The sequence below is a fragment of the Cervus elaphus genome, chromosome 18 (genome assembly GCF_910594005.1).
Source record: "Cervus elaphus chromosome 18, mCerEla1.1, whole genome shotgun sequence".
Lineage (NCBI taxonomy): Eukaryota > Metazoa > Chordata > Mammalia > Artiodactyla > Cervidae > Cervus > Cervus elaphus.
Window position 1 is genome coordinate 46675791 of NC_057832.1, and position 20743 is coordinate 46696533.

Consider the following 20743-nt stretch of genomic DNA (forward strand, 5'->3'; position numbering starts at 1 on the left):
ATAATTTCAGCAATAGGCAGTTATTTCAGTTCCATCATTATACTATTGAAATAAAAGAATTATTGATTGATTTATCTTAATTCCAAACAATTGATTGTAAAGTCCTATACACTGTATCTATGAAGATAATATTAATACTGCATATAGGAATATAATAATAATATATATAATAGGAAATTATAGGCTTACCTACATAATAAATTACTCCTGAAATATTTGGAAACACCTTTGAGCTAGACCAGAGACATAAAACCAGTGAAAGAATAGCACAAGCTTCATACATTCCAAACACTGAATTCTATAAGAGACAACCCTTAATTTGAGACAATTCAATATTATAGAAAACTGGATGAGCACTTTCATTAATTTTGATTAGTCTTGATTCTCTTTCATTAATGAATGTGTGACCTGGAAAAAGTCACTTAAACTTTAAACTTTTTTTTAAAAAAACAAAGGAGAGGGGCTTAGTTTTTCTATAAACAAGCTGATGGTTCTGGAACTAGTTAATTTTAGAGTCCATGATTGTGCAGTTACAGTCATCCACAATGTCGGTCTGACACTTTGAACACTGTGCTGCCATCATGTGGTAGGTACAGGGATCGTTCTGCATTTTTTAAAGATGTATGTATAGTACAGGGGAAAATCAACAAAGCAAGCTAATTGAAGACAGATGGGCAGTCAAAGAGACATTGCCCTATTTAATAAAGGTTAGCCACAGAGGAGTAATCAAACAAAATGGTGTCTAACCATCTAGCAGCCACAGAAAATGAAGAGGTCAGAGAATAATTCAAAACAGATTGAATTGCCTCACAGAAGATAAAATTAATTTACCTGAAATGCCCCTTCAATAAATGAGTCCCAAAATGATTCAGCATGCTAGTATTTATTCTTCTAGTTGTATATAGGAACGCTCTCTCTAGAAGTAGACTTATACCATCACATATTTATTTGATACATTCTTTTTTCTAGTTGGTTCTTGAAAATACAAGTGAAAATTCAAAAAGAAAATAGGCTTCCCAAAATGCAATTCATTAAGAAAATGGCTCCAAAAATGTTTTTCATTATTTAAAAAGTCACAAATCTGATGTAAAATAAATATTTTCATATGTAATACACAGGTGCATAATACATGATTTCTGAAATTCTGTTAAAGATTTGGAAGAATGAAGAGATTTTTTTTAAATTGTTAATTTTGAAATCTTAAAATTATAAAAAGTCATATTTAGTTTTACTGTTTTCAAGTATTATTTTCTACAAGAAATGTAGAGAGACATTTTACTGAAATATAAGCCAGAGCTTACCTCCTATCTGTACACCAAGAGTTACAGTCAGCTTAAGTGCCAATATCTGTGTTGGCACCTCTAGTACCTCCCATGGAATGTTATCATATGTATTATTCTGTCACTCCAGTTTAGAAATATATATATGTGTGTGTATATATATAATATTCATGGTCTGTTATGAATTCACAAGGCTATGCTCTCCCCTGTTTTGCGTGTTATCATTAAATATTTCTTTCAGTCAAACCAGTTTGGGGTATTTGGTATGACAATACATCTGGTCAATGATCATATTTTTCTATGCAGTATGACAGATTAAAGTTGAATCTCTGATTTTAAATGTTAACCAAAAAACTAGATCACCCAGAGTTTCATTGACAAAGAACATGGGGTTAAAAAAAAAACAACTGTGGTGTTTCTGATGAGATATTTTTGATTTGTATCAACACAGAGTGAAGTGAAGTCACTCAGACTCTTTGCAACCCCATGGACTGTAGCCTACCAGGCTTCTCCGTCCATGGGATTAACTGGATTTTTAAAAATTGAGAAATCTTCTATATCACTAAGATATTTTAAGCTGTTTGGTTAAAGGAAAGAATTATTAGTATAATTATCATTATTATAATTTTTTACTATCAATTTATTAAATATTGCTTCAGCATAGTTCCAGGTTTAAGCTTTTAAGAAGGCTACCATGGAACAAACATAGGTAGGTTATGCTTCCAATAACCACATGACTCTAACAACTACAAATAAATATAGAAAGTGATTATTGCTGTAAAATGTATACAAGTTATGTACTATGAGAGTCTAGATGTAGGAGAGTTCACTTCTGATTTTGAAGATGAGGGAAATGTATGAAACAGGTTCTCTCTGAACTGAGCCTTTCCAGATGAGTATCATTTAGATAGAGAAAATGACAGGGTCAGAGGAAGGTATAACAAAATTGGAAAGAGACTTGGCTAGAGCTCAGGAGAAGAAAAACCAAATCATAGAGATTCAAAGTGAGTGGTCTGAATGGGCTTCAATGAAGAGTATACAAAGGAAAATTATAAGAGGTACATGTGGAAAACAACAGATGATAAGGTAAACGAAACAGATTTGATAAAGCAAACAAGAATTTGACTGAAATCATAAGATGTCTTGAAATTACAATCTGGCCTCTAATAGAAATTCCTTAAAGCACTTTATTCTTTGCTTTTAGAACTTACTATTGGAGGTTTGCAGAAATACAGATTTAGTTTAATATAATTGATGGTTTTTTATGTGGGAGCTGATTCAGTTAAAGAAAATTAGTAAATAGATGTGTTGTTTCAAGTAACTGAAAAGGAACTATTAAAATATTTGGACTCTTAGCACCAGCTCATCAAAACTGCATTTCTATATTTTTAACCTCATTTTATGCAACATAGATATAGCCCTGTACAGGGAAGATATATTCTGCATTATAATTGAATTCATTTTCAGAAACTAAATGTCAAGCTGTCTCTATATTTACGTCAGGTTGCGAAAAAAATGCAGTCATGCACAGACGTTTTACTCAAATAATACCAAACATATAGATTCATTTGAGTTATTCAGCTAAATACCCAAAATTTCTTTAGATTTAACTTTACATGTTATTTCATTTTACAAAGGTGGACTTATTTATTTTTCTGAAATTTGTTCTGAAATTTATTCTGAAATTTGTATATGTTCCCTGTATTTAGTTTTCTTTGTTTAAATATTACTGGTTTGAATTAAAAATATTGGCAACACTTTAAGTGGTTTTACACATGAAATTTCCATTCACCTAGGCAATATGAAAAAACTGTTTCCTTAAATTTATTTCTAGCCTTTTTCCTTTCCTATGATTATTTTGTTTTACATTCTGTTCACATTTCTCAAATATCCCAGAAGAGGACTAGAGCTAGAAACTGCATCAGGTAAAAATCAAAGTTTGCCAAAGAAAAGATTAGATATTTTGAAATGTAAATAATAAGACATCATTGTATATTTTGATGTATTGTGAGATTTGTGAGATTGCTAGGGATTTAAAAAAATAAAGTTTTAAGTTAGTAAACTGAATTTAAAATAATGTCTATTAATTAAGGTTGGTCTTTGAAAATAATATATTGAGATTTTCAGTTAATGAAATCACTTTCTTACATTCAGTATCATACTAAAAATATTAACAATATAGTTAGTTGAATTATCTATTGACAATCAAAAAGTGTGATAGCTTTTCCTTGTTTACAATCCGTTGACTTGTCTGACTCACTATGCAGTTGACTATACAGTTTAATCTACTTTAGTGTGTTCATAATTTTATGTCATATTACCCTTGCATTTCATAACTTTATCTTTTAAAAAGTCCTTAACACATCAGCCAGGTTTCTTCTACATAAGTCAAAGAGAATATTAAACAAGCATTATGATTATTATTCTTTTTCTGGAAATCTAGTCTTATGTGTTACTCTTAATTCACTGGTGACTGGTTACTTAAGAAGATTCAGGCACTTTTCTAACTAGCTATTCCCAATTTAATACACACCTGACATATAACTGACTAATTATCAAATATCTTTTCCTTCTATATTCTGGAAAAAGAATCCTACTATCACTGAAATAGATGGTATGAAAATTTCTGGTGGCTTTAGAGAAACTGCTTGTTCAGAAATGGAAGGGAAGAAGTGAGAAAAAACTTAAAACCTTTGAAAGACTTGATCCTAGCTAATCTGATAGAGTTTCCTGCCCTCAAATGATTTCCTTCACAGTTTCTATGTTTTCTATTTTATTTGGGTATACTGCTTAAAGCACGGCCAGATTGCCATTGTGCTTTTATACATTTCCTTAAGAAAAATGTTGATAATATAAGATCATTAAAAGATTATTAACTCTTTACCAAGTGGTGTGGATCCATCCAACTGCTTAAGAAACTCCTAACTAAACAGTAGAAGAGTATTTATGGAGGAGAGAGAAGCTAAGTAGTTTTGCAGCTTAGAGTACATCTAAAACTAGAAGAGAATCAAGGTGAATTCACTGTCAGGGACCAGATACTCTCAAAGACTGGGAAACAGCCATCAATGATAAAGCCCTTAAGAAGAGGTCTGATGGGTATAGCAAAGAAAATCACAATACAAAGAAGTGTGGGTTACTGTATTCCAGCTTTATCTCCCTCCTCATTATCATCATCTTATGAAGGAGGCTTTATTGACTCCATTATTGTCAAATGAGGAAACAGACTTCCTAGAGTTACTTCAGCAGGACTGGGGATTCAAAACCATATTCTGTGAGATCAAAGCTCACACTCTTAAAACTCTGACCACACAGCAGAAGAAAAATGATAGTTTCAAAAATCTGCCTAGAGCATCTCCCCAACCCCCACAAAAAATAGGAAACTCTTTGTTTCTCTTCATTTCTTTGGCATCAAAATTTCCTCCCAAATCTCTAATCTAGAACTCTGCTAACATTACCATTCACTTATTGCATAATTTATAATACAAATTCATAATTCTTCTATGGGAATATGAATTCTTATGTTCAAAAATCAAACTCATGAGTTATTTAAAACAACTCCCACTCATAAACTAGGATATGACTAAGGGGAAATAAATATCTTCAAATTTTAAAACCTGCTGGAGGCAGTTGGTAGAGCTACATACAAACAAGCCCAGAATTATTAATCATTTCCTAAAATGATCTATTTTGCACCTTGGCTTCTTAAATTACTGGTTATTAATATGGAAAATATTGAAGCAATTTTCACATATTCTGTCACTTCTATCTACCCAAGTCTTCCTAAAGCCTTTTCTCTATGAAATAGCCACAATTCTTATTTGCTTGCCATATTATTATTGTAATACAGTAAAAATAAATCACAACAGATAATAATAATATTTAACTCAGTCTAAAAATCAGATGATTTATCCCTAGAAGTGATTTTGTTTTTCTCTTTTGTCCAACAAAAACAATCAAGGGCTTTAGTGTTGCCACTGAAAGTTATTGGTCCAGAGCTGTTTCTTTATAATGTAAATGAAGAAAAAACGTTTAAGTTGCATTTGGAGATCAGTTGGAGTGTCATTGATTGACTGTGGCGTTGACTCTTCCCACACCATGCAGCCAAGCCCACCAGTCAGCGGCCTGCAGAAAGCTCCGTGTCCACTGGCTCCTCGGGCAGCAGCTTTGGCAGTGGGTATAGCGTGGACAGTGAAGGAAGCAGCAGCACTGCAGGGGAGACTAATCTATTTCCCATTCCAAGGATGTAAGTGGCTCTCTTTTTTTCCCACTACAAAGTTAACAGCATCATGAGTAAGCTTTTCTTACCAATGAAAAGGAAATAAATAGATAATTATCCAAGTTTGAGTCAGTGTCTCTGAAGCACTTCCACTCTCTGCGTCAACAGAAAAATAGACTATTCAGGTAGATTGGATTAATTTAGTGAAGTCTAAGGATGAATGCTGGTCACTACCAGGACTACTTAATCAGTACATTCAGTATTGAATATTATCAATATTCAATATTTAATAATACTCAATAATAACTGCTAAAATAATAACTTATGTGTCCATGGGGTTGCAAAGAATCGGACACAACTGAGCGACTGAACTGGACTGAACTGATGCTGAAGGAAGTTCAGCAGCAGTAGTATGTGGACGCTTTAATCATATAATGTATAGATTAATTTATTTTGAATCAGGAGACATTTAAATATATATAAAGAGCTCATATATCATATTTGAAATAGAAGACACATTGGACTACTAATAACTTTACAACTATAAATTCTTCTACCGTTGAAATAGAATATTTTGAAGTGGAACCATATTTTCTAGAACAAGTAATAAGCTATATATAGGTTCCCAAATAGATACTCTTGGAATAAAGTTCATTTATAATATGTTAAGCCTCAAGAAAATCATATTGCAAATAAAATGCAAAACTAAGGCAGATTGTGTTTAGAATGTGTTAGAATGGTTTTAGTCATATTGGTGGCAAAATTTAGTAGCATCCAAGATAAATCCAAGATAAATATGTTATCTATGTTCCAATATAAAAATCTAAACTTCCTGACTTTCTCCAGTAACTAGTTGTTAAGTTTTCAAAAATGCCATTGGGCCACAGCTCCAGGATCTAGGCCAGGGTGAATCCAGCCCACTGCCTGGTTTTGTAAGGTCTGGGAAAAACTAAAAATGGCTTTTGCATTTTTAAATGTTTCCCAAAAGCCCAGAAGAATAGCATTCTGTGATACATGATAATTGTGTGAATTTGAAATTTGTGTCCATATGTTAAGTTTTATTGGAATACGGCCCCACCAGCTTGCTTATGTGTTACCTAATATTGTGTGTGCTCTAGGGGCAGAATTGTGTGATTACAGCAGAGACCATTCAAATCCTTCATTGTCTGGCCTTTTACAGAGTGAGTTTGTGAACCACTGGCCTGGGCCCTTGTCAAAGGGTCTTTTTCATTTTCTTTGTTGAGTGAAATCTTCTCTGGGAGTGGAACTTTTACTTCTCTTTGTTTTAATGTCAAGGTTTTTTTTTTTCAAATCTTTCCTTTTGATCCCCAGAAGAGCTCTAATATTTAGATGATGGCTCAAGTTTATAAAAGCAAAATAATAGGGTAAAATAGATTTGTACAGTGAAAAATTTGTTTATTTTGTGATTTTCAGGATATGTTTTTCCTACTTGACTCAGTATTGGATTCTCTCTCCATCTACTTTTTTAAGATGTAGGTTGTGGATTCAATGGACCTACTTGTATTTAATCAGTTCATTTTTATTGGCAATGATTTCTAAAAGGGATACGATCTCGTAGGTCCACACATTGATGATCCAATTTAACAGAAGAGAATTTCCACAAAGTCATTGCATTCCTGTCTCCAAGCTGTGAATATCGTATGTCAATAAAGGTTTTGCACCACACATCACTTCCAATTTATCTGTACCTTCCAGTTTATCTGTACCTTTCAAGATATATAATTTAACACTGATGACAAATTATAACTTCCAGAGCATAAAGTACATTATTTCCTCAATATCTGAATGTCTAAAGTGGATTTTTTTTTTATCTACAGACCACATTTCAATTTTGGTTTTTTCGCATTTTCTTGTTTCTTTTGTAAATCAAAAGCTTTTCAAACTACCTAGGAAGCTATTGTTTTGCCATATGAGCACAAAGAAAGTTCTTTTCTAAAGCATTACAGGAGATATGTAAGAAGCAGTATTTGGTGGTTCTTTTATCTCCCTTTGTATCTAACACAATTATTGCTTGGGCTAGCATAAATGTTCAATAACTACTTGGTGATTGTTTAACAAATAAACATTATCATTTGTGCAGTCCGAATGTTCTGAGCTGAAGGTTATTTATTGGGAATTCAAAAAAAATTGCATCCTTTATATGACCCACAGTTATATTTCCTTTGTACTTCATTTAGCTTTCACAGTGCTGCAAGTTTTCTGTATGATCTTAAAATGCACCTAATATACATTTTGTCTAAATACCAAATGTTAAAATCAGTTTTCAATAGAAGCAAGTACTGCAGCTGAATAGCATCATTAAAATATTAAATCTAAACCTCAAGACCAAATAAAAAATTATCCAAAAAATTCTTGTTACAATTACTAAAAATTATATTTATTTTGTTAAACTCTGGCACAGAATAGAATAGTGATTTTTTAGCACTCTGATCTACTAGATCAGCACTGCTAAAATGTTTCTCACTTTCAACTGAGTATGGCTCCATAACAGGTTGTGTTTTGGCTAGCCCTACTAATATAGGGTACTGCTAAAGGGAAGATTGCTACTATTATGCTTTCTCCCTGTGTAATAGTAGCAGATACAGCAAAGTTAATTTTTTTAACTTATCAACTCTTTGTCGTAAATCTCACTGAAGTAATTACATAAGTTGAAGTTTTGTGCATTGCTTAATCAAGACTTTTTTGTACATATTCAGATGCAGACTATATATATATATATTTCTAACATTTCTACCTTTATCCTTCACGATATCAATAAATAAAAATATGTGCTTAAAACTTTGACCTAGGATTGTTATATTGGAACAAGGTAATGGCTTTCAAGGTAAAATAATTTTTGAATTTACATCAGTTCCTCTTTCATTATGTGCAGAACCATTTCAGTAAAATGATAAGAGGATCTTTAGGGCCATTTTCAAGTAAGATATAATTGGATTCTTAAGAAATAAGTATGGTTACATTTTCTCTCGTTGGGCAAATTAAATATTTTTGTGAGAATAAAAATGAATTGTTAGTAAATACTGCCATGTTAGAATTATTGTCTGGAAAGTATAATATCAAGACATTTCTTTGATCAAGCACCTTTTTTAAAAACGCTTAAACCTTTTTAGCCCATCTTTTTAGAACATCTTATATAACTACATATAAGGGCAACTTCAGAATCTTTTGTATGCCATGTAACTTTTTCTCTGAAGAAATAAGAAGTGCCTATATTCTTTTGGCTGTTACATTATCAATATTCTGAACTCACAGGGCTCAAAGTATCCTGAGTTCTTCATCTATTTGGCCTTCCAAAAGCAGTTGAAGGCCAAACCTAAAAATGGTTTGCAGCCTTTGGCTGAATTCTGAAGCCATTATGTATGCAACTACCTATCAGACCTTTATATATATTGAATATTATGCTGTTTCAGTCACTGTGCTAAGCACTTATATACATTTTCCATGTGATTTTCTCATAACCAAAGGGTAACTCGTGTTACTATCCTTAAATTACAAAAGAAGAAATAGTCTTCACCAGAAGTAGATTTACTTTCAATGACAGCATAAAGTAATAGAGTCAGAAGTAGAGACCAAGCAGGGTGACTTCAAAAGCCAATAAGCTACGCACAGGAAGGATCTGAAAGAAATAAACATCCATAGTATCTCAATATTATTTTAAGTTATTCAATTCAAAATTTCCCTTCTCACCAAAAGATCTATACAACTCATCATAACAAAGTGTAGATCTAAAAAACCCTCCTCCTTCTTGAGTTAAAAATGGTTAAAAAAAAAAAAATCCCCATTCCAAAACAAAATTAGAAGATTTCATGATGGTCTGGTCTTTGTTAAATGAGTCCATGAATAGAAAACTGAATTTTGAGGTACAATGTTTAGCCTAAATAGGAATAATGAGCAAATATCCACTTTAAAATTAACATGATAGTAATCAATTTATTATGTTTATATATGCCATTCAAGTAATTTGTTGCAGGTTTGAATATATAATGTCACATTCTATTTTTTCAAACTTAGACTTCACATTTGCATTTAAGATCATAATTGAAGTATATAAACTTTTATTTCCTTTCTAAACAGAGGAAAGATGGGACAGAATGGGCAAGAGCCTATAAAACAGACAGGAGTAGGCATAGGACTAGCAGACACTGAAGGTAAGTTAAAATTTACTATCCTGGATTTTGGTTGAATCTGTATGCTATACAGATTTGTTTGTTTGTATGTTTTTGTTTTAATATTAATGTTGACTTCTAAGTACTACTTATTAAACAAGTCAACTTATTATGAGTTCTGATTTTTTAAAAATCTGTTTTCCTCTTAGTCATTTTTTCTAATAATGTTTCATCTTCTGTACAGCACGGACTCATAAATTTTAATCCTAGCAGGAGATTAATTCAGTGTCAGAATATAAGATCAATCAAAGGTTCTGAAATTCTCATCTAAGTTGTAGTGGAAAATAGTAATTTTTGTGAAATATTTCTGCTATGAATGATTGAATGCCCATAGTTTAAGTAAGTGCACAATGTAAAGAGCAAATAAGCACCATGTATGGCACATGATTAATATTCTTTAAATTGTAGCTATTATTAAATTAGAAGTGGATATAAGACAAAGACATTTAGATCCAATCCAAAAGAGTGATATACATCAAGATAAAATATGCACTTCTTGGGAGAGCTTATGCAAGACCACTTTAAAGATTTAGATCAAATCAATTAGACTTTCCAATTGTACTGGTATTTCCCCAGTTTACCTTAAAAACTTCTAATACACTCAAAATAGATAATTTGGCCCTTTGCCACATTTCTTAAATTTCTAATTATGTTATTCTTTGCTGGTGGGTATCCATGTACATTACATATAATGACTGACATGACCCATTTATTCTCCTAAACCAGATGTTCACAAGCTTTAGCAGGAGGCGTTAGGATCTCAACTCTGTATGAGGCTTCCTTTGCCTGGCTGTGTGCATTTAAAGAACAAATAACCCTAATAAATCACTTATTCTCTTAAGTATCTTTGGAAGCCTGAATTTGATCACTCAATCTTCCTTTTCAATGGGCCAGAACAAATAAACTTCTACTTTTTTAGTAATATGCTAAACTCTACTCACAAGTATTTTCAGATAATTAAGTATGTGAAAGCACATCACCTAAGGATGTGGTGGTGGGGGAGGGCAGGGGTGTAGGAAGGAGAACAAGTTTTGATTTAATATTGGAAATTTTATTAAGCATAAGGGTTTATATAGAAATAACGCAAATCTCATTTTAACTGGTATCTCATCTATTTTATATAGGTATCTCTTTCTATACATGTAACTGTAACAGTGATTAATATGAGTCCTTCTTAGGTGTATGAACATATTTTGCAAAGTCTACGAGGCAAGTGTAGGACAGAAATGACTTCCTGACGAAGAAAAAAATCTAGGTCTCAGGACTGGAGTCCTCTGTCTTGTCTTGTTTTCATAAACACACCAAAAAAAGTGTTTTGTTTTGTTTTGTTTAATTTTCTCCAAATATTTTCTCTAATAGGAAAAAGAAAATGGAGTAAATGATAGTTATCTCTCTAGGGGTTTGTAGATTAGAATATACAAGTGCTCTATGTAAAATTTTCATTTAATTTAATTTCCTTGTCCAACTGGGTTGTTTAAAAATTAGCTTGCAGAGACAAAAATACAAAATCATTCTGAAAGACCCCAAACTAGAACAGAGTAGCAGATGTTATTAGGACATCCAAGGAGTCCCTCAGCAAATACTGTTGTTAATGGCACCAGGGTAAGCACTGGGGATGAAGCTTAGATTGTAGCACAATCCCTGGTTGTTCAATCCATGGGTATGAGTAACGTAAATGTGAACAAAGGGTTGTGTCCAAGCCCTTTAAAATGGAAATTTAAATCCCTGACTTTTATTCCTAAACTTACATTCCAAAATATGTGAGGTCAAATTTATAATTTTATTTATTTCTTCCTTAATCATTTGCTTGAATATTCTTTTTCCACATGGAGGATACTAGGTACATAATTATTTCTGTTTTCTTCTAGCTTTTTTGTGGTGTGAAAGGTAATATTGAATTAAGTAAATTTTTTTATTCAAGGTGATAAGGTAATAAGCTTTCCTTTCCTAACTAGTATGAAATACCATATCAATCATATTCAGAGTTTTTAAGAACATTCATGTCTGGTAATGGCCTTAATGGAACATTTTGTTGACCTTTCATTCTATTTGTATCTGTCAGTGCCTGTCTCATTGTTATTCTTGTTTTATTTTTGGTTTTTCTAAATTAGACTGCTTTTAGCCATTTTTCAATTTTTTTAAAAAACTCTTTGTTGAGAAGCAAAGGAGGTTCCACATGAATATTTGTTGAAATTATACTACAATTCTAATACTGTTTTGAGGAATTTGACACCTTTACATATAATATTTTCTTACTCATGGACATGGTGTATATTTTTAAATGTCAATGTGAATGTAACTATTTTTATATGTATGGTATTAGACAATTTACTCAAATTTTCCAAGTCTCTGGTTCCTAGTCTACAAAAGTAAGAATAACAATAGTATCTACCATGAGTGGGTGTTGCAAGGAGTGATGGAAATAGTGTAAGGTACTTGGTACTGTGACTGGCTCATACTCAATGTATGCTAGCTACCATTGTCCCTGGGGCTTCTCTGGTAGCTCAGGTGGTAAAGAGTCCGCCTACAGTGTTCCCTATCATCGCCTGTATCATGTAAGTGATTACTCCTGGCCTGCTTTTTCCCAAGACTTTTAAACTCATGTTTTCTAAAATGGTTTCTCTTTTTTTCCCTTTGGCATTCCAACAGAAAAGATGTTTTCAGGGTCCTACATTTTCCAGTTTGTTTTGAAAAGATTATATATATATTTATTACAGTGTTTCAAACCACATTTCTTCCCAGAATAATTCTCATGGGATCCCTTGTATAGTAATGCCTCCTCTCCATGAAGGATGGCTTTCCTAGACCTTATTATGCTTTCCTAAATCGCCTGAGTTTAAAATTCAGTGGTAATGATTTCTAGTCCTCAATTACTCACTGGGAATTTAACATAGAAAGCATATTCTAAAAGCAGTCTATTATTGAAATAAAAAATAATTCAGGGTCTTTACCTGAGACAGATTCATCACTGGAGGTTATTAACTGACCACTAGAAATGAATTAAATTTCTTTAATATATCTTGACCATTTCTTAGTCATAAGCACAAATTAAAGAATTGGCAATTGCTAAATGTAAGCCCAGAACATTTTAGACTTTCTGAAATTAATATCTGGAATGGCAGTTTTTAATATTTTCTGGAAATGTCTTCATTGCCTAGAAGTCCCTTAAACACTTGCATTGGGAGTTAGCGCTCTGATTTATTTATGAGAGAGAGGCATTTGAATCAAAATAAGGACTTTAAAACATAGTACAGGGTAGTGAATGAATATAAACCAAGAATATTCTCTTAGCATAGATGTGGAAAATTAACAAAAAAGACATATAAATACTACAGATACATAGTTTTACTTTGTTCTAAATTCCTTTAAAACATAAATGCATTTTCTGATTCATTTTCATGAAACAGTAGGGGATGTAAATATAGAATAATGATTTCCACTTTAAAGTTATAGAAACAGAGGCCCAGAACAATGAAACCATTCACCCAGAGTCAACTAATTAAATGGCAAAGGTTAAAATCTACTGATATATAATCTAGTATCTCCTGACTTTTGCCCATTGTACTTTCCATCCTTTTTTAATATTAAATGGTTAGAGCACTTTTGCATGAAAAATATTTTAAATTTATGAAACTGTCTGCAATTATTGGAAAGGAAAATAATCAACATTGTTGCTGATTATGGCCTGTTAACTAAGATTAATATCAATTACATTATAGGCATTATGCAGCTTATAAAACAACTTTAAATCTTATTCTATCTGATTTTAAAAATTTCCACAAAGTTACTGTACGTAAAACAGCAGGAGATACAAAGAAGGTTCCAAATGTTTCTATAAACAACTAGTTTATAGTTGTTTAAATTACATTACATAATACATTAAAATATATAACTATATATTTTACATAGTTAAAATATATTACATACAAAAGAGGAAGGATAAGAATTCATATAGTGTCTCAACAGCAGTAATAGACACTTAAAAGAGAGTCATGGGTAATGCCCTTGAAATTCCAAATGGAAGAGAATATAAACTCAAATTCTATCCATAAACTACCCATTAAGTATAAGTGTTGAATAAAATCAGTTTGGGATGTCTAGTTCTCAAAAAATTTTAGGTCTCCATGCTACCTATCTGGAAGTTACTTGAGGATATGTTCCACCAACATAGAGAATAAAGCACACTCACGCATACGCTGACCACCCTACATGCACAAACATATACAACTTGGGAACCAAGAGACAAGAAGGGTAGAGAAAAGAATGGTGGGGATATCAATGATGAAATGATGAGACTCTAAAGACAGTAGTTATGCAGTGGGCAGAGAGAATATGTGGAAAAAGCTGGTCAAATACTGAGAGTTCTAACTACAGGTGGATGATGAGTGAGGAAGGGGAAGTTAGTGGATGTTAGTGTGGAAGGGGAAGGGAATTGACCGGAGTTAATATCTAGCTAAGTGAAAAATGGCCTTCAGAGGGGTTAATACACGTGGAAATTTTGGGAACACTTAGGAATAGGTACATAGAAAGCTAAGCAAATTGTAAAAGTAATTAATAATTTTAGGGGGAAAAATTATTTAAGAACTCCATGAAATATGCACTGGTCTCAGAAGTGAGCAATATTAGTCACATTAATGTGCATGTCAAATATTAGTTTAATCATGATTGTGGCATAACTATATTGCAAGGATAAGGAAGACTAGATCTTGACATACCAAAATTTAAATATAAATAAATTATAAAGGCAACACAAAATTACTTTGAGAAATAAGAATGTGAAAGAACCAAAGAAACAGATATAAAGACTTGACAGTAGATTCTCCTCTGTAACTTTATTAAGGGTTGTGTTAGTTGCTCAGTCATGTCTGACTCTTTGCCATCCCATGGACTGTAGCCTGCCAGGCTTTCTCTGCCCCTGGAATTCTCCAAGCAAGAATACTGGAGTGGGTTGCCATTTCCTTCTCCAGGGTTATTAAGGGTTAGGGGAAATGAGAAGTTGGGTCAAAGTAAAAAGAGTTGGGCCATAGGAGAATTGATTTTTTATGAAGAAGTCATAAAATTATGTAAAATGATTCAATCTTTTGATATATGAGGAAATAAAAATTAGGGATGGTGATCAAACCATATTTATAAGTATGAGGGGAAAAATGGCATTGTTTACAATAAATAACTTCCTGAAGTGATTTGAAGTGTTAGATGCTCAGTCATGTCTCACTCTTTGTGACCTCAGAGATCCAACCCAAGTTTCCTGCATTGCAGACAGATTTTTTGTCATCTGTACCACCAGGGAATCCCCAAATAAAGTATTCTTGACTGCAAAATCCCATCGACAGATGAGCTTGGTGGGCTACAGTCCATGGGGTGGGCTAGAATCCATGGAGTGGACTACAGTCTATGGGATCACAAAGAATCAGACATGACTAAAGCAACCTAGCACAAACTACCCTAAATAGTAATGAATATCCATTCTCTTGAAAGCTTTTAGTAATAGTTACTACAATTAAGTATTTTACGTACTCACTAAATATATTCTCATAGCACCAATGCTATATAGAGCAAGCTTTTTCACATTTAAAACACCTAACTTTAACTGATAGCAATAAAATACAAAATCTCTGCAGACAAAAATGCTGCAGAATTCAAACTACCAAGTAGTTTTAGCATTTTATTCATTTAGCCAGCAAAAAGAAAATTTCAGAGTTTTGGAAAATGCAAAATTCATTGATGATAATTCACTTTTCCACCATTTAGATTATTAGTTACTTTCTCTAACTGAAACATTCTGATTTATTTGATCCAGAGAGTCATTTGAAAATTTATGTAACTTTCTATAGAAAAAAAAGCACCTATATTTGAGTTAAAAAAAATAGTAGAACTGACCAAAAAAAAAGACCGACATATCATATAAGTAGCCCTTGCTCAACCAAGTGGCACTTTCCCAAAATAAACCAATTTTAAAGATTAAAAAAATAACACAGACATGAGATAATATGTTCTGAGGAAAGTGCACACTGCTTCCTTACTGTTTGACTGTTAGTCTCTAAAAACATCACATATTCTATTATTTGCTTGGCAACAGTACAATTATAGGAAAGAAGCATTTGCTTGTTTAAATCTTTTATTTAAAAAAAATGCTTTGCTATCTACCCAAGTCATCTTCTGCATTTGAGTATTTTCCTGTATCAAGCAAATGAAATTTTACTGTTATCATCAAAAGCAGATGCTTTCTTATCCACTAAATAATACACCATTGTGATTTCTGTAATTTGCTTTGCTCTCTAAAGCCCAGACAACTGTCATTGGTGTATGAAATACTAACTAGCAGTAACAAAGTAACATGGCTTTGCCTTACACATTTTATTATGACATCCTTGCTATTGAATTATATATATATATCCATTCTACTTGATGACTTATCCTCAAAAACCCCAGCACATTCTCCATAACAGCAATAACCAGAGCAACATTACAACTGACATTTATTTGCTAAAGGTTTTGCTGGGATCTTTAAAAATCTGGTGGCCCTATTTTCATAATAACCCTCTAAAATAAATCTTATAATGTTTATGATATTGCCAATGTCTAGCACAGAGACTTATACAAAATACCTACAAAATAAATATTTTTGAGTCAAGACATTAAAACTCTGAGAGACTGAAGGATAAATCAAACCTAGTAATACACTTATTAAATTGAAGCTGATATTTATACAAAATATCTTAAAACTTAAGATTCTTTTAATATACCTGCTATACCCAAATGTCTTAAAAAGTAATGTTAGCCCTGTATGTTGATGGACAAGTTTTGAAGGAGTTTACTACCCTGGACCCAAAAAACTGATATTGCTTCAATTAAAAACTAGATTATCTACTTGAAAGTATAGTAACTCCTCATTTTTATTGGTTGTGCTTTTTTCACAAAGCCCCATTGACTCTACAGAAGATGATTAGTGCTGAGTCCCCCCTAGAAAGAACCAGTGCCCTGCAGCAGACAGGTATATTCGTGTACAACTGGGATGAGTTATGACAGAGGTAGATGTATGTCAATATTGTCACTCTGCTTTAGGTTGGATAAGGAAAGCTTCCCTGGCAGGGAATACTTTTTTTTTTTTTTTTAGATTCTTCTTGAAATGAAAGTAGTGAGTAATCTAATGGGAGGAGGACTAGCAAGGTTTTTAATAAGAGGGAACTTGCCGTTCAAACCTCTGTAACATGAGAGACTGTGAATTCTTGGTGAACCTGTGGGAACTTCTGTGTGACTATAGCAGAGCTATGTGTTGGAGAGACAAGGCTTGAAAGGTAATCACAGCTCACATAATTTGACAAGTATCAGACACTGTCAGGAGGGATTTAGACTCTATGCTGCAGACAGGCAATTGGAAGCAAAGGAAAATTCCATGATCAGATTTGCTGCTCTGAAGGATGGATTCCAAGGGATCATGTCTGCAGTCAGGGGACCAGTTAGGAGACAATTCAGTGGTCCAAGTAAGAAAGGATAAGGACTAGAATCCAGGCAAAGTCAGCAGTAGGAAAAAAAGGGGGGTAGACAACTCAGATCTCTCTAAAAAGACAAATAGAAATGGAGGGCTTGGTTCAAAAAATGATTCAAACTCAAAGTGCAAATAAAACATCTCTGGGCACTAGCATCTTACAGCTAAAATGATACAGTGATGATCACTGTAAGTGATCAGTAGTTAAACATAATTATGATTTAAAATGAGGAAGCTGAGAAAGTGTTAACAGAGGACAGTGTAAAAAGTGATGAAGGGAAATAATAAAATGCAAACCTACGTTCCACAGAATTTTAAAGAAAGAAATTGGCTATGCTTTAAAGGGCCATCTGGTAAGCACTTCAGAGTACATTTTAAAGATGAATTAAAGAGTAAAATGGAGTTTGAATGAAGGAGAACACAAATTTTACTCACTTAACATTGTCTATATATAGTGACATTGGTCTCTTGTTCCAAATGTGGAAAGCTTGATGAATCAGATCCTTCTGCATCCTGATGAGTATGTGAGTGTGTGTGCAGGGCATACACTAAGGAGGAAAGTAATTATCAGTTCAGTTAAGTCGCTCAGTCATGTCCGACTCTTTGCGACCCCATGGACTGCAGCATGCCAGGCCTCCCTGTCCATTACCAACTCCCCGAGTTTACTTAAACTCATGTCCATTGAGTCTGATGCCATCCAACCATCTCATCCTCTGTTGTCCCCTTCTCCTCCTGCCTTCAATCTTTCCCAGGATCAGGGTCTTTTAAAATGAGTCAGTTCTTCGCATGAGGTGGCCGAAGTATGGGAGTTTCAGCTTCAGCATCATTCCTTCCAATGAATATTCAGGACTGATCTCCTTCAGGATGGACTGGTTGGATCTCCTTGCAGTCCAAGGGACTCTCACGAGTCTTCTCCTACACCACAGTTCAAAAGCATCAATTCTTCAGTACTCAGGTTTTTTTAGAGTCCAACTCTAACATCTATACATGACTACTGGAGAAACCATAGCTTTGACTAGATGGACATTAGTCAGCAAAGTAATGTCTCTGCTTTTTAATATGCTGTCTAGGTTGGCCATAGCTTTTCTTCTAAGGAGCAATGGCATCAGTCACCATCTGCAGTGATTTTAGAGCCCCCCCAAAATAAAGTCTGTCACTGTTTCCATTGTTTCCCCATCTATCTGCCATGAAGTGATGGGACCAGATGCCATGATCTTAGTTTTCTGACTGTTGAGTTTTAAGTCAGCTTTTTCACTCTCCTCTTTCAGTTTCATCAAGTGGCTCTTTAGTTCTTCTTCACTTTCTGCCATAAGGGTGGTATCATCTGCATATCTGAAGTTAGTGATACTTCTCTTGGCAATCTTGATTCCAGCTTATGCTTCATCCAGCCTGGCATTTTGCATGATGTACTCTGCATAGAAGTTAAATAAGCAAGATGACAATATACAGCCTTGACGTACTCCTTTCCCAATTTGGAAACAGTCTGAGGTTCCATGTCCAGTTCTAACTGTGTCTTCTTGACCTGCATACAGATTTCTCAGGAGGTAGGTAAGGTGATCTGGTATTCCCACCTCTTGAAGAATTTTCCACAGTTTGTTGTGATCCACACAGTCAAAGGCTTTGGCATAGTCAATAAAGCAGAAGTTGATGTTTTTCTGGACCTCTCTTGCTTTTTCAGTGATCCAACAGATGTTGGCACTTTGATCTCTGGTTCCTCTGACTTTTCTGAAACCAGCGTGAACATCTGGAAGTTCACGGTTCACGTACTGTTGAAGCCTGGCTTGGAGAATTTTGAGCACTACTTTGCTAGAATGTGAGATGAGTGCAACTGTGCAGTAGTTTGAACATTTTTTGGCTTTGCCTTTCTTTGGGATTGGAATGAAAACTGACCTTTTCCAGTCCTGTGGCCACTGTTGACTTTTCCAAATTTGCTGGCATATTGAGTGCAGCACTTTCACAGCATCATCTTTTACGATTTTAATAGTTCAGCTGGAATTCCATCACCTCTACTAGCTTTGTTGGCAGTGATGGTTCATAAGGCCCACTTGACTTCACAGTCCACGATGTCTGCCTCTAGGTGAGTGATCACACCATCATGGTTATCTGTGTCATGAAGATATTTTTTGTGTAGTTCTTCTGGGTATTGTTGCCACCTCTTATTAATATCTTCTGCTTCTGTTAGGTCCATACCATTTCTGTCCTTTACTGTGCTTCCTATATTGTATATTTTAAATTTGGTCACTTTATTCTTCCAGTTGCTGTCTCATTTCCTCATTTGGGCAATTGCCAAATTCTTGAAGATTTTACCTCTTAATTATTTTTAAAATGTCTTCCATCTTTTCCATTCCAGTGACTGCCCAATTTTAGGTTTTCATCACATCTCACCCAGAGAGCTTTCTCTTCTCCTAACTGTTCTCCTCACCTACAGTATCATCATCTTCAAAATCATCTTTGATAGCACTAACATGGCTTTTCCACTCTCCACTGTGAAGCATTTCTGTGGACCCCTATTGTCTACCTGACTCTCATTGCTCATGTGTGCTCAGTTGTGTCCAACTCTTTTCACCTCTATGAACTGCACCCCACGAGGGGATCTTCCCAAACCAACGAAGGATCAAACCTGTGTTTCCTGCATTGGCTGGTGGATTCTTTACCACAGAGCCACCTGACTCTAGAAAGAGTCTATTAACACAACAAAATAATAATACAATGATCCCCTCCTTCAACTTCTCCAGTTTATCTCTGGGTATGTTCTAGTGTTTGATTGGATATATTACATCCTTTATATTTACATCCTGTTATACCTGTATTTTGGCTTCCCATGTAGCACGCGTGGTAAAGAACCTGCCTGCCAATGCAGGAAGCATAAGAGAGGCAGGTTCAATCCCTTGGTCAGGAAGATCCCTTGGAGGAATGCACAGCAATCTACTCCAATATCCTTGCCTGGAGAATCCCATGGACAGAGGAGACTGGTGGGCTACAGTCCATGGCATTGCAAAGAGTCAGACATGACTGAGGTGACTTAGCATGCACACATACCATATTTATATCCTGTAATACCAAAATTGCTTATATTTGCTCATGCTGTTTACTTAGTATGATCACCCCTTCTCAAATGGCTTTATCTTGGAAAACATATATTCATCCTTTGAGGCTCACTCTTCACCTTGACTTTTCTAAGAAGCTATCCATGGAGCAAACTCCACTTGACTCTGTTAGGGAAGTCTTCTTTTTGTTCCATCAGCACCCCTAAAAGCTTTTTCCTCTGACTCTGTGAACTATCCCCAAGCCCTTATGACAAGGGCTAATCTCTCCCTTTCTCTTTTTTGCTTAAGTGAAGACCTAGAAATTATCATACTAAATGAAGTAATTCAGACAAAGACAAATATCATATGATATCACTTAAATGTGTAATCTAAAAAATAATACAAATGAATCTCTATACAGAACAGAAATAAAATCAGGCACAGAAAACTATTTATGGTTATCAAAGGAGAAAGGCAAGTGGGAAAAGGAAAAATTAAGAGGTTGGGATTAACATACACACACTATTATATAAAATAGATAAACA

General features: G+C 34.0%; 1 protein-coding gene across 1 annotated transcript in view; it reads left to right on the forward strand.

The window, feature by feature from the left end:
* PCLO (piccolo presynaptic cytomatrix protein) overlaps positions 1–20743 on the forward strand; it is a 374153-nt gene that overhangs the window by 328671 nt on the left and 24739 nt on the right. Inside the window, exons 21-22 of the mRNA XM_043873094.1 lie at positions 5382–5523; positions 9592–9665. Of these exons, the coding sequence (XP_043729029.1) occupies positions 5382–5523; positions 9592–9665 (216 nt within the window). The remainder of the gene's footprint in view (positions 1–5381; positions 5524–9591; positions 9666–20743) is intronic.